The 15,351-nt window shown below is 44.3% G+C and overlaps 1 protein-coding gene across 1 annotated transcript; it reads left to right on the forward strand.

Moving 5' to 3' along the window:
• Nucleotides 1-2,862: 2,862 nt before the first annotated feature.
• Nucleotides 2,863-12,540, forward strand: PIGV (phosphatidylinositol glycan anchor biosynthesis class V). The gene is made up of 3 exons (XM_033157847.1): nt 2,863-3,086; nt 6,904-8,076; nt 11,409-12,540. Exons 1-3 carry the CDS (start codon nt 2,973-2,975, stop codon nt 11,709-11,711), a joined length of 1,590 nt encoding a protein of 529 aa, XP_033013738.1. The 5' UTR covers nt 2,863-2,972; the 3' UTR covers nt 11,712-12,540.
• Nucleotides 12,541-15,351: the final 2,811 nt, after the last annotated feature.

Consider the following 15,351-nt stretch of genomic DNA (forward strand, 5'->3'; position numbering starts at 1 on the left):
TAATAGAAGTATACTGAGAAATGAATTCTTGAGTTATTTTTACTATCTTAATCTACCGGATAACTGTAAATACATGGAGGGGTGCCTAAATCATTGCTTTATAGAAGAGTTCAATGTGTGCATTGCAATGGATTTTATCAGGGAATCCTGTATTATCAAATATCTATAATTTGATTGCCTCAGCAATGCAAGGTGTGGAAAGGTACCAAGACAGTGAGTGCCTGGTGCCCTCTGGTGGCAACTAGGCTACAGTGCAGAACTTAAAAACCATTTCATAGTTCCATTTTAAAGGATTTTTAAAAAAACAAAACCTGCCGTCTGTCTTTTTAGATTTGCGTGCTCTTCTTGACAGGAGGGGATAAAAATGGAGGTAGAGAAGATAGGAGTAGTTTGTTATTGAAACAATTGACCTGACTAGAAACAAGAAATGTTGCCAGGCTTAAATTTGCATAAGTTTTTTTATTTAAAAAAAAAACCACACTCAAAGATTTTCTCACTTAGTGCTTCAGCCACAGATGACTGCTTGGCTGTACTCATAGTGGAAAAGCAAGCCTGCTTGATAGTCTTTTGCTGATGTGGTGGGAGGTTTTACTTCCTTTTTCAAGAGGGTGTGTCTTTCTGTCCTTGGGGACAGCTCTAGCTGTTTCATCATGTTGCACAAAGCCTTGCTCTTTCATGTGCAGCAAGTTTCTGCTCTCTTTCCATTATGAGGGATAGGATGGGTATGAAGGAAGGGTTTGTATATTACAACAACCCCAGGGAGGAGGTAGAGTGTGTGTCTGCACATAAAGACACATTGCACACACACTTCTGGTCTGGGATCCTTGTAGATGAAGGCTAGATCACCAGTTATTGGTCTGGAGGGCAGGTTTTGCCCCCAGCAACAAAACTGATAGTTAAATATAGTTTGCTGTTCAGAGCTAGTTATGCCAGTCATTAGTAGATAGGGCTCTAAGTGGCTCTTACTAATGATAGCTAAACAGATCCTGCTGTGTACCAGATGCTGGCACATACAGGAAGGGCTGTTGTCTTTGTGCTCTGCTGGTGTGCTTTCCAGAAGCATCTGGTTGGTCACTGTGGAAAACAGGATCCTGGATTTAAATGGACTGTTGCTCTGATCCAGCGGGCTCTTTTTTTCTTCTTTTTACAGTCTGCTTCTCTTAAGTGTAACTCATTATTTTGCCGTTCACCTCTATGGGGAAATTGTTCATTCATACAGGAGCAAGTAAAGGTACATTGAGTAGTCCCTTCTAGCATGGAGGATAAACCTGCTCTCTTACTTTGGTGACTCCAGCCACTGATAGTCAAGCCTGCCCCTATTGCATTGCTGTATCCCCTTCAACTCAATATCCCCAGGTTTTGTTCAGTGTCTTGGTCAGTTCAGAGTGCAACAATATTTCATATATTTTGGAAAGTGGTTTGTCCATCCATCCATCTGTGTGTATGTTCTCTATAGTTTTGGCTGCATATCAATATATATCGGAGGTGGGGGTTATTGTTCTGTTAGTTATGTTACATATTTTTGTATGTTTATATTGTAAACAAATTTAATAAATAATAATAATAATAGATCATTCTGTGATCCCCAGATGAAGAACGGTATATAAATTAAATAAATAGTAATAATAATAATAATAATAATAATAATAATAATAATAATAATAATAATAATAATATATCATTGCCAAACTTGGCACAAGAGTTCCCAAGTTAGGCAACTATCTTTGTTGGTGTTGCATATTGAGTGCCATTTTGAATCAAACGTAACTTTGGCATGGCTTTGTCCAATTTTCGGTGTGACGGGTCCAAACGTACAAATTGTATCCATTTAAAAATCATGATTTATTGTTGTTGCTTCTAAGAATTCCCAGGCAGTGCCAGACACTCCCCACAGGTATTTATGTAAACAGGTTCCTGTTTATGTCTGTCATTATGATGGATAGTGTGTGCATGGAAGAAGTGTGCAGTTAAACTATGTCATTCCCTACCACATCACAATGATAACCACCAGGAAAATGGCTAGGTAGTGCAGTCAAGAGTTAGCTTTGTTTCTTTAGCTACAGTTAAATCCCATCTTTACTCTAAGGAGTTCAAAGCAGCACATTTGGCTCTCCCATTTTATCTGTCTTAACCCTATTAGCTTAGAGATGGGGACTGCCCCAAGGTCACCCTGTGTAGTACAGCATCACAGGGGCCAACCAGATGCGCCCTCTGGGAAGCCCACAAGAAGGACCTGAGAGCAACAGCAATGCTCCCCACTTGTAATTCCCAGCTACTGATATTCAGATGCATGGTGCCTTTGGCAGTGAAGGTTGTAGCCATTGATAACATTATCCTGCATGAATCTGTCTAACCGTATTTTAAAGCCATCCAAGTTGTTGCCCACCACTACCTCATAGCTGAGTGGAATTTGAACCTGTATCTCCGTCATCACCCGGTGGTTAGAATCTAGCCCAGGGGTCCCCAAACTAAGGTCCGTGGGCCGGATAAAGCCCGAGGGACTAGTTTATCCAGCCTGTGGCGACCCCCACCGCCACCCGCTCTTACCGGCGCTGTGCTGCACAGCTGCCCACTTCTGGGTCGGAGGAGCACCGGAAATAGCTTGTGCGCATGCGCAAGCGTTATTTCCGGTGCACATCCAGGTCGGAGGAGGCCTGTGCACATGCACACAAGCTATTTCTGGTGCTCCTCCGACCCGGAAGTGTGCCGGAAATAGCATGTGCGCACATGTACGGGTGCATGCTCCCCCGCCCTCCGGGCAATCGGCGCTGGAGACACCAGCCCGAGGCTCAGTAAGTTTGGTGACCCCTGGTCTAGCCACTACATCACACCTGCTCTCTTAGTTCAGAGAACAAGTGTGGAAATCATTATTTGTCTGCCATTGACAAACATGGTGCAAGTATTATCCTGTGTGACGTTGAATTTATTATTATTAATTTCAGGTTTCAAAATCTCTCCGTGGATTTTCCTGCATGGAAGGCAGTGGTGACCCACTGGATGACCTGCAGAGGAAGGAAGGAGACACTCGTTGCCAAGAGGTGGTTCGGTTTGCAGTGCTTTGCAGGGTGCTCACACTTTTCCTCCAGGCAAGTCTCCCAATACCAAGCACTGAAATATGCAATGTCACTGAAATATAACCCGCCTTCCATTCTCAAATCAGGACAGATGACATCAAAAATAAATACTTGGTTCTTTTTCATATGTTTAAAGTTCTCATGTTTAAAATTTTCAAAAGGTAGTATATCTGTTCTAGATAGAGAGGGGTCATACCTAGCTCAGTGTTGGAGCACATGCCTTTCCTGCAGAAATTTGCAGGTTAAAACCCTAAACATTTCCAGTTAGAATGATCAGTGTAGAGAGTCTGAGACAAGTGGGATCCACCAAGGATCTGTATTATGGGGCTGCTGTTTTTTAACTTGCTCATAAATGATCCAGGATTTGGGGTGAGCTGTGTGTTGACCCAAGTATGCCAATGATATTAAAGTACAAAAAAGGATTGTGAAAATGATCAAGGAGCAGTAGCAAATCCCATGAAGAGGAAAGATTTCAGCATTGGAGCTTTTTAACTTAGAAAAAGGGTGAATAAGGAGCAGAGAGGACATGATAGAAATGTATAAAAATTATGCATGGCGTGGAGAAAATGAACAGAGAGACATTTTTAAAGTACTTTTTCATCAGCACGTAGTTTGTTATTCTAAGGCATTTGCTGCCCTGCAATGTAGTGATGGCCACCAACTTAGATGGCTAGTCCACCTGGTCTGGCAGAGCCCTAGGACCATCTCTAGCCATTGCAGCTGAAGCTTCCTCTGTCTGCTAGCTTCCTTTGATGGTGCAGGAAACATAATGACTGGGCACTGTTGCTACAGTTCCGCGTCTGAGACTGTGGACACGTCATAGCTTTACAGGTTACGTAAATGATTTTAGAACTCCCCCAAAAGGTGTAGTTTTTGGAGTGTGTATGAGTAAGAATGGCATTGCCTCAGTGAATCAAACAGAAATGCAACAAAAAGCTTCTGCAGATTATTTGTTTGGATGTACAGAATTCATGTGTTGTGGCATAATAGTGTGCTCACCATCATGTACTCAATAGTTTGGGAATAACTGGTTAATGTACTTCCAAATGTAAGTCCGCAGATATGATGTGGACTACACGCTTTAAAAAATGAAAACAAAATATTCTCAATAATCCATATTCTGTTCTGGAGAGCCAACCCTATGCAGAATTTCTGAAGATTAGTAGCTGTGCCTTTGTAATCTCTGAGCAGGCAAGATCCTCCCCCCCCCCCCAAGCTATTCTTGTGCTCAGAGGAACGTGAAGCCACCTACAGGAGCTTTGTCTACATAATAGGTATTTGACATTTAAATTAGGCATATTTTTACTGCAATAGCAAGGGAGGTCCTGAAAAGGGAGCACCCTGTGCATTTTGCCAAAGATACCACTTTTACTCACAAAATCTCAACCAACTTGTGAACCAGAAGCACTGCTTTCAGGCTGATAGGAAGGTTGCTCCCAATTTCTCCGCAGTGATGGCAACCAGAAATTCAGCTAACCTATGTCATTGGCAGTGTAAGCTGAGTCTTCACTAGGATTAAGGCATTAGGGTTTTGGGGTGGCTAGAACCAAAATTAAATGCAGCCTATAGGGTTAAGGCAGCCTTTCCCAACCTGGTGTCCTCCAGATGTTTTGGTCTACAACTCCCATTGTACCTGACTGTTGGCTATGCTGGTTGGGGCTGACAGGAGTTGGAGTCAGCAGCAGCTGAGAGCACCAAGCTTGGGGAAGCTGGCTTGAGTCAAGGCTAAAGCAAACAGCACATACAAGTTCTGAGACTTCATACTTGTGTAGGATGAAAAAACCAGGGTAAACTGGAGCCAGAGTAAGCCATTACTAAGAATTCAGTTAAGTGAGAGTGAATTGAGGAGAGATGGAAGAGAAACAATGCATTCCTGTGGCAGCCACCCAACTATGGAATTTCTACCCCAAAGAAGTCAGACTGATGCCATCCCTGGTGGCTTTTGTGCAGGCAGTGAAACATTTGCTTCATTTTTTTTCCTGGTTCTTAATCATGGTGTTAACTTCTCTATTTTCCTTGGTTTACAACCTTTGGGTTTAATTTTGTTTAAAATTAGGTTGCAGTAGGCTAGCTTGGGAGATGGAAATCCATAGCTTGTACTCACATGACTCAGGAGCTGAGGAAGTTCCCTGCTGGATCAGAGCAAAGCCCATTAAATCCAGCATCCTGCTTCACGTAGTGGCCAACTAGAAGTTGCTGGAGAGCCACTGCCAGTCAGAGTAGACGGTGCAGCGCTAGATGGACAAATAGGCTAAACTGTTATAAGGCCGTCTCCCATGTCCCTGTGTTGTACATGGGGCATATTAACACAGTATGCTGGCCAAAGAGTGTTGCATATTCCAGCCTTAGAAGAACTTGGGGTGGAATGCAGCTTCATCATGGGATCCTACTAAAGTTCCTTGTAGGGCCATAGGTAAGTTCTGACACTAGGAACTGTGCCAAATACACACACAGTTGATGCCAGACAGACTGCTAGCCGGAGAATTCCTTTTTGGTCCCTCATAGCTTGGGCTGGGTATTGTTGTCTGGCCGGCCAAACAGCCACAGGGTTGTTGTTTTTTATGGAAAGCCATGACTGCCTTTATTTTTGATTTCACTAGATGTGTTGCTCTCTCTGTTCCTTGTGTGCCAACACATAATTGGATTGATTGCACAAAGGAAACCCCCGAGTTTGACATTTCTGAATGCTTAGTCTGGCTCGGCAAGTTGGAATGACTTTTCATCTGGCAGATGATCTCAGTGCACATTTAGAAATTGCCGCCTTTGGCATGTTGCTCTTTTCTCCCACAGATTAACAAGAGGTACAAAGCATCCTCACTGATCAGTTGTTTTACCCCCAGAGCACCTTCATCTTGGCATACAGGACTGCTGGATTAGCATAGTGGCTAAGTTGCTGGTTCACATACCACCTCTGCCATGAACTCATGAAACAGTCTTAGTTTCGGCCCCACATCTGCAATATGGTGATAGTAATACTGGCACCCCTTACTTGGTTGTTGTAAGGATTGCAAGATACTGAGAAGAGAGCCTTCTTGGTAGTGGTGCCCTCTCTGTAGAACACCTTCCCTTCAGATGTCAAGGAAATAAACAACTATCTGACTTTTAGAAGACATTTGAAGGCAGCCCTGTTTAGGGAAGTTTTTAAAGGATTGGTGTTTTTTTATTACGTTTTTAGATACATTGTAAGCCGCCCAGAGTGAATGGGGCAACCCAGCCAGATGGGCGGGGTATTATTATTATTATTATTATTAACAACAACTTAACCCACTTGCTGAGTCTTATCCATTATATGCAGTTTGCAGTCTGTTGGAGAAAGCCTAGAAGACATTAAGGGTTGTGTCCAATGCTAGTCCTATTTGAAGTGGGCCCTTTGGGGTGGTCTTCAGGTACATTTTATTCAGAGTAGTCCATTAATTTCAGTAGGTCTACTGTTAAGTGAAAAGTGGAAGTTAATGGACATGATTAACTTAGGTTCATTAATTTCAGTGGGTCTACTCTGTGTAGCACTTACTTGGACAGTACCCTAAGGAAATAACATTGGTCGCTAAAGAAAATAGTTCCCCTACTGCTGCATTTGCCCAAGTTGTCTGTTCTCCCATTTCCCCACTAGAAATGCCTCTAAAACAGCTCCTGCATGAGGAATTGCCCCAGACCCGGACGTAATGCCTGCAAGTCCTTGTCTGGGGCAGGGGATGACTTGCTGTGAGGCTTTGAATTCCCTGGTCAGGTTCAGCTCCCAAATTGGAGGGAACATGTTGCTTTGGGGAGGGAGGGAAACAGGACGTTGGCTTGGCTGTCATTTTCTATCCTTTCTTCCCACTCCCCCCAGGCCCTTTTCAACCTCCTGATCCCCGACCACGCTGCTGATGCCTTCTCTCCACCCCGTTTGTCTGAGTACGGGTTTTGCGACTGGATCTTGGAATGGCTCCTGGGAGGCCTGTCACGGTGGGATGCGGAGCACTTCTTGTTTATAGCTGAGCACGGCTACATGTATGAGCACAATTGTGCCTTCTTCCCCTTGTTTCCCTTGAGCCTGCGAGCGGCAGCGGAAACGGTGCTGTGGCCCTTCCAAGGCATCTTATCTCTCCGGAGCCGCCTGCTCCTTTCTGCAGCTCTGCTCAACGGTCTGTTCTCTGCCTGGGCAGCACGGACTCTGTATAAGCTCAGCTGCGCAGTCCTGCAGTGCCGCAGGAAGGCGTTCCTGTCAGCCATCCTCTTCTGCCTCACCCCTGCAAACGTCTTTATGGCAGCTGCTTATTCAGAAAGCATGTTTGTCCTCCTAGTGTTTGGCGCCATGTGGTGGCTAGAGAAAGGGCAGCATTGGACCAGCAGCCTTCTCTTTTCGCTAGCTGCTGGCGTGCGTTCCAATGGACTGATCAATGTTGGGTTCCTCCTCTATTCCCAGACAAAATTATTTGCCTCCCAGTTGCAGGCGAGGACAGGAACTGGAGTAAAGCCGCCACAGATCTTGGGTCAATTCCTAAACCTGGTAGCTTCCCTGGTGGTGATGTCTGCCTCTGTTTTCCTGCCATTTGCTTTGTTTCAGTTCTGGGCATACCTTCGGTTCTGCAACACCACATTTAGCCCTGAGTATGCTGTGCTGGACCCACTGTTGCAACTGGCTGTACATAAAGGGTATCGTGTAGCAGCCTCAAATGGTGTGGCGCCACCATGGTGCTCCTGGAACTTTCCTGTGCTCTACACTTACATTCAAGATACTTACTGGAATGTCGGCTTCCTCAGGTACTTTGAGCCCAGACAGATCCCCAACTTCCTGCTAGCTGCACCCGCCATTGTGCTGGGCTCCTGGGCAGCCTGGTGGTACATCGCTGCAAACCCCTGGCACTGCCTCACACTTGGCCTGCTGAGAAGAAAGACTGAAGGAATGAAGGGAAAGGACTTGAGCAAGCCAGCTACGGGTTTTTACTCTCCTGGTGCATTTGTTTACATGGTCCACGCAACAGTTCTCTTGGTGTTTGGGACCTTCTGCATGCATGTGCAGGTGAGTTTTGCAGATTCTTGAAGGGCTGTCAAATAGCGGGGTGGTATCATGGTGTATCATGGTGTTGTCAGTCCAGCCTGGCATAAAACCTTGAACTCTGCTTCGAAGGAATACACACTATGCAGGGGCAAATGCTCAGCAAGAAGTGGTAGCCAATATCTGACCCAAGACATTCAGACTTTAATTTTTTTTAAGGTGTGCATCTTACTCATTTTGTGTGTATTCTGAAAACTAATATGCCACATAGCCCCAAGACTTTGGCCTTTCCCAGCTCTGTTAACCTAACATTCCTTAAACTAGAGATGAACCCGGAGTCCTTTTATGTGCTAAGCAAGTATGCTAGTATAGACTTAACATATATTAGGGTGAGAGACCTTAGATCATGGTAGAGCACGTGAATGCATGGAGGAGGTCCGGGTTTCAGTCCTTGACATGTCCAGATTAAAGAATGGCAGGTGATGAAAAGGACCTGAACCCTGAAGAGCCCCAGCTGCCAGACTACTGGGCTAAATGGATGATAATCTGACCTGGTATAAAACAGCTTGCTGTGTTCCTGTGCACTTTGCCATGGAGCACTTAATCTAGCTTTGGGTTAATTACCAAACAGGAGTGAAACAAAGGAACTAGAAGCAGTTAGCTTGGAAAAACAATGATTCTTAAGTTCAAATATGGGGGGGGGGAGGATACTGTAAAAGAAGAAAGGTGGCACTCTCCTCCCAGGGAAATCAACAATATTTTAATAACAGCAGCTGAAATTTGAACTGTGCAGCATAGAGGACTTCATACTTCTAGGCCGCAGACCTGAGTGATGAACTAGGTTGCCTGAGGAAACGGTGAATTCCCCTGCTTTTAGGGAGCAGCTAGATTATTTAGGCTGTGCAGATGTACATGGAAAAAGGAGTGGGTGTGGACTTTTAGTTAGCTGTTAAAGTTATGAATTGCTTCCCGCAGCAAAAAATCAAGAAGCAATTTACAAAATTGAAATACAAAAGTAAAATGTAGTAATAAACATACACGAACATACTGAAAACAACCAAAGTATAAACATCCAATCGTCGAAACTTTTTAAACACTTAGAATCTGCGGTGAGGGGAAACTGGCCTTGTGCTTGATAATCACGGATGTGTAAATCACGGATGTGTAAATCTGCCTCTTGGTGGAAGCCAGAAAAATAGGCTATGCTCTCAGCTTCATATGGGGCAGAAGGTAGTCTGTGTGTTTAAAAAGGGTGTGGTTACTTCCTCAGTGACCTCACAGTTGAAATTTATACACCCTTTAAAGATGGAGAAGTGCCTCTCATTAGATTTGCAGCCTGATTCTGTGCGTGCTTATTTGGAAGCAAAGCCACAGATTTCAGAAAGGATTACTCCGAGATTATTGTGCATCTGCAGATTACCGTGTATGGGGCTGGAGCCTTAGGCAGTGGGATTTCTTTTTGACTAAGCATGCATAGGATCTAGTGATATGAGCCCCATCTTATGCTCTGTTGTGGAGCAGCAGTAGGATGAAGTATTGAAGCCTGGGCTTCCAGAGGTGATAAGTTTCTCCACTTCTACACCAAAGCAGGCCCTGCTGTTTGCTGTTGGACTACCTTGCCACTAGGTTAAAAAGTCATTGTGCTGTTCAGCATTGGTCAAGGGGTGCTTTAAGAGTTTGGGATGAATGCAGTGGAGGTGTGGCTTCCCCGTTACAATTTTTGGCCCAGAGGCTCCCAAAGTAATGCATGGCATATTGATGTAAAAGAAATGTAATAATATAAAATAGCAAAAACACCAAATACCCACTAATCACACTGGATATCTGTTTGTGAGCTGCATTCATGCTCTTCCAACAGATGCAGCTCCCCAGAAATTTATCATTTTCAAGCCATTCTCTCACACGACCAGCCTGTCACCTAGGAATAAGGCGATCTACCAATCACCCTTGGGGAGTGCCATCACTCTCAACACACCCCAAAGGAACAATCCAAAGTGGCTGCACCCATAGGGCTGGCTCACTGGCAATCACCAATCACTGACAGCAGTCTCCAAATAAATAGGCTTCCTCCCAGCAAACTAGCTACACCTGTGGCAAAGTTCTTGCTCTTGCCTAATGGGCTAGCTGGCCAATGATGGCTCCTCTGATAGACTGCTATTCTCAAGGTGCAGCAAAAGGGGCTGGCCAGGCTAAGGTTAATATTCACCTCCCAAGTGAGAATTAGTCTTATGTATTGTGTGCCATAATGCTCCTGCTTTAAATTAAGGTCACTGGGTCGTCTTGGGCAAGCTTCTGTTCACTCGTCCTTATCTACTTGTCTGCAATATGTGGGTGGTCATATCAGCCTGCCTTACAGGACTTGTTGTAAGGATTACTAAGATAATGTATGTGGAATGCTTTCGAACACTCTGGAAAAACACTATATAAATACTATGCAATTAGTATTATTAATTATTGTAGCATCTTAATAGCTATGGGAGCAGCAGCTCACTGTCTCCTAGCATTAATCCCAGATGGGGTTTTTTTTATTGGGATGACGATTTTTAAATTTATATAATGCTCTGTCCTGGTGAGAACTCTGTTCAAAGGGTTGCCATAGACAATGGTCATCACCTGTTCCCTGGAAGTGCTTTAAGAGAGAGAAAGTTACAAGAAAGGGGAAGTAGGGAATTCCCCTAGATTCTTGGCAGCAAGAGTTGTCTTGCATTTGCTTAATCACTTCCTCTTTTGAACCTGGTGGTTAGCAGCTTCAGAAGTCAGAGGCATGGTAGAAAAGGCACATGCTGGAAGGCACATGCCAGAACCAAACTTCCAACTGAGTCATAATTTATCCTTATTCCATAACAATTCTCTTTCAAACTGTGAGCTTTGATCTGGAAACCCATTTTGCAATTTGTTTTGAAAGGGTCTCGCTCTCAGCACCCATCAGCTAATCAGCACAGAGAGGTACACTCTCAGCTCCAGTCAGCAGTGCAGCTTCAAATGGACTTGCTTTCAGCACCCATCAGTGCTCCCAGTCCCAGCCATGTGCCATGCCTACTAGGGCCCATGAGCCAGAGGTTCCCCAGTGCTGCAGTATACTACACTGCTGGCTTGATAAACTGATAAATATACAGAAATTATAAAGTGGCATGCAGTTACACGTAGAAAGGACAGTATTTAATTATTTTCTGGGTAGAACAGAAGATCTTAAATGTTGAGGCTGACCCTGCCCTAAACCTGGCAAATTGTTCAGACCACTTCATCTGCATCTTATGCTCTTTCTTAAAAGGGGATTTATGTATCTTGGAATTATGTTGAAAGGTCTTGGGCATGTGCATAATGAAATAACTTCTTCAATTTTTTTAAAAAAATAGGTCCTTACCAGATTTTTGGGCTCCTCTTCTCCAGTACTTTATTGGTTCTGTGCTCATCTGCTTCATGACTATGAGCCTTTGCTACAAAATGGGAGCCAATCTTCGCAGCATGAAACACCCCTCTCAGATAAGCCCTCATTGGCAAACTCTCTTCCTAACTGGAACAGAAATGAAAACCCTGTGCTCACACTTCTGTACAACTGGAGGCAGACTACCACTCTCACTAAGTGCATTCTGGGATATGTACTTTCCTATTGGATGTTGGGGCTGGTCCTTCACTGCAATTTTTTCCCGTGGACATAAGTGTATAGAACTGGGTAAGCTGATTGACTAGAGCATTAACTGAGCATCTTTCACCTTGGCAGTATTGAAGCTAATTTAGCATCTACATGAAACTGCTAAGAGAGAGTTGGAGCTCAGTGTCACCTGTGTGCTGATGACAACAAAATGTGCTAATTCCTCTCTCTTCCAGCCAAGCCAGAGAGAGTATTGAAGTGTTTTGTTTTTGTGTAGTTATTGAGCATACTTAGTCCACAATTGGCTTTTGTCATTCCTCCCCACCTTTAGTGTGTGGAGTTGTCATTCTGTAAACCTTTGGGTTCTTCCATACCTGCTATCTCCGTCTTGTGCTTGCATGGTGCTATTCTGGTTATATAAGAAATGATTAAGTTTTCTGTTGGTATATAGGGTGGGGCAACAAAGTGATGCTTAATCCAAATAGAGGTGCTCTTGATTAGAAGAGCTACCACTCTGGGAATAAGAGTTCAGTCTGTCTTGGAGGGCGGTTCACTTCCCTTAAAAAGTCAGGTTCACAGCTTGGGAGTTCTCCTAGATTCACTCTTAAGGTTTCAAGGCAGCAGCTGTGGGTAGGACACGGCTGCTGTGCCTGCTGAGGTTCCCCGAGAGAAGAGATGTAGTCAACAGTAGCACATGCCTTAGTTCCATCAAGATTTGGATTACTGCAGTATGTTCTACATGGGGCTGCCTTTGAAGTGTTTATAAACTTCAGTCAGTCTGAAACACAGTAGTTAAAAGCCAGTTATTGAGAGCACATTTGTCCCATGTTGCAGGGCTTTCACCAGCTGCTGGTCTGTTTTCTAGGCCCAACTCAAAGTACAGTGGTACCCCGGGTTGCATACGTAATTGGTTCCGGGTTACAGTTCGTAACACGAAAAGTACGCAACCTGAACAAGTGTGCAAAAAACCCGGAAGTAGTGGTTTGCGCATGCACGAACTGTGCAGAACGATTCTGCGCATCCGTGCGTCGCGAACGCTCCGGGTTGCGCTTCCAGGTTACCGGAGTTCGTAACCCGAAAAGTATGTAACCCGGAGCGTACGTAACCCGAGGTATGACTGTACTGCTCCATTTATGAGTGCTAAACAGCTTAGGATGAGGGTTTCCAAAGGGCCATCTCCTCTCATTTGAGCTCAACTGCTTATTAACATCCACTGGAGAGATCACCAAGAACTGGAAATTCCTGCCATTAACCTTTTTTGTTGGTACCACAAGGTTTGGAATCTGGCACTGATGGAAAAGCTAACACAGAGATTTAAGGTGCTACGAAAAGGAACTGAGTTGGACAAATTTCAGGATTTATGGTACATTACACAGACCACCAAGGGCAAAAATGTTTGTAAACCTCCAGCCACACATGGTCAACTACAGCTAAGTACTTTGGGCTGACAGATACAATAAAAACAAAAATCAACTAATGAACTCTCTATACTACTTTGAACCTGATTATATTAAGCAACATTATATGATGAACTGTCTCTCCATTGTTACATATTTTTGTAATTTTATATAAAAATCAATAAAGTACTTTTTAAAAAAAAAAAATCTGCTGGAGAATGTCTCCTTTGCATCCTGTCTGTATCTTAGGTGTGTTTGGTGTGGATGCAGAGGAGAGCCGTACCTAGACATTTTGAGGGTGATCTGGCTCACCCCTTGCTGGTTTCCCACCATCTCGTGGAAACTTTTGTTTTCCAGAGAGCACTTGGCCTGCTAAGCTTATAATTGGTTTGTTGACTATCTGAGGAATGATATTTTTAAAGGTTACCTTTTCTGTTGTTTCCTTGACTTTATAAAAATATATTTTTTATTATTATCTTATATTTTAAGTTTTGTAGTAAGCCACCTGTAGCATTTATTCCATAGAAATATGAGGTATAAATATTTTAATAAAAATAATTTCAGTATACATGAAAATGAGCTGCAGTTGGGGATAGATTGGGCAAAAGTCATCACTGCTATTTATGCCTGCACGTAACAGCTTTCATGAAACTTTTTTTTAAAAAAAAAATATGCACTTTGTCTAATGTATAAAAAACACTGGATAACAACACTCTGGTCTGACCAAGAAACAGAACCTGATATGGAGCTAAGGCATGCAGATAGTAATATGCTTGATTTTCAAAGGTTTGGATTAGGCGGGACAAGGAGCAGGTTAAGCTCCCCATGGTGGCCTGGAGTGTAATTGCTTTCCACCATCTATGTCAGAGGTAGCAAAGATGTTAGACTCCTTCCAGCCTAGCCAGCATTGCCAGTGGTTAGGGATGATGGGAGCTGAAGTCCAACATAACTGGAGGACACCATGTTGGCTACACCCGATGTAAGTGAATGGTTGCCATTCATGCCTATGGAAAAGACTTAAGTGGTATACTTTGTGGTAACACTTGTAATGGGTTCGTAAACTGGGCTGCCTGGACTCGACAGGGATCCCATAGTTGCAGAGCAAACACACTGCAGTCTCAGACAAGGCTGCATGCAGGGTTTAAACCTGTCCTCTGCTCACCCATCACAATGAAGAGAGTTTTGCCAGGGGAAGGCAGGTATGATTACCATTTGATACTGTAGCACATTCAGCATGTAAAGTGTAACCTATCAGCTGAATGCAACACAGATGCAGACAGTGAGTCACTACGCAGGAGACAAAAATGGCCTCCCCCCTTTTCCAACCACATCTTTGTTTCACTAGTGCAGCAAACCATATTTGTCTTATATACATTGTGACTTCTGTACAGGATGCAATTCATTCATTCATTCATTCATTCATGGGAACATATATTGCTTTGAAGGGATAGTACATAATTCTGTTGACAAACAATACATGTTTACCTAAGTAAATAAGCAATAAGTTCTGTAAGCTTAAAATGTTTAAAACAGTACATGATAAACAACAAACCTTTATGACACACATACTGTATAGCTTCTCTTGTGTGGGAATAAAGGGTGGCATTTAACTAAGTTTTACTCAGGGAAGACCCATTGAAATGGGCCTTTTCTCCATAACTTTAGAAGTAGGGGAAATTATATGTGATAGTTAATGGAATCTCCACCTTCAGAGAGTCGAGTACCAGATGCTCTTGGGAACATACAACGATCAGGGAAAACCGGTTACTTTCATTCCCTGCTTGTGAGATGCTCAAAAGGACCTTGATTGTTCCTTGCGGGAAACAGCATTTAAGGGATACTGATGTGTAGCAACAACAACGGACCGGCCTTGCATCTTTACAAAGGGACGCCGCCAGCACTCTGCCCCGCGGTCAGAATCACTTCCCGCGGAATTCAATTTAAAGAGAGCGGGGAAAGCCTTGAACCCTCGGAAGCCGAAGGCCCGACAGGCCTTTTACTTGCAGTTGCAGACAAAGGAGTTTTCAGTATAGAGCAGCGCGGTGGGTGAGGGGAGGCGAGCGGGGCGGAGTGAAGAAGCGGAGGGAGCAGCCTGCGCGGCGGCGGCGGCGGCGGGCCGTGGTGCGCGCTTCTCCCCCCACCCCCCCGAGGGAAGGCGGCGGGAGCTGCTCAGGCGAGGCCGGCGGCTGCAGCGCGGACTCCAGGCCGGCAGGCGCGAGGGGGGCGCTGCGGCGGGAGGCCTCGGCTGGCAGGGGGTGTGTGCCGGTGTCCGCCCGCTGGCCGGCTCATTCTTCCTCCGCCGCTGCCGCT

Source organism: Lacerta agilis, chromosome 8, assembly GCF_009819535.1.
Source record: "Lacerta agilis isolate rLacAgi1 chromosome 8, rLacAgi1.pri, whole genome shotgun sequence".
Lineage (NCBI taxonomy): Eukaryota > Metazoa > Chordata > Lepidosauria > Squamata > Lacertidae > Lacerta > Lacerta agilis.

Excerpts from the sequence above, each read along its gene's own strand:
- PIGV (XM_033157847.1), top strand. The coding sequence starts at position 2,973 with ATGGAAGGCAGTGGTGACCCACTGGATGACCTGCAGAGGAAGGAAGGA. Across the intron at positions 3,087-6,903 it reads TGCTCACACTTTTCCTCCAG|GCCCTTTTCAACCTCCTGAT; the intron begins GCAAGTCTCCCA and ends CACTCCCCCCAG. Across the intron at positions 8,077-11,408 it reads CCTTCTGCATGCATGTGCAG|GTCCTTACCAGATTTTTGGG; the intron begins GTGAGTTTTGCA and ends TTAAAAAAATAG.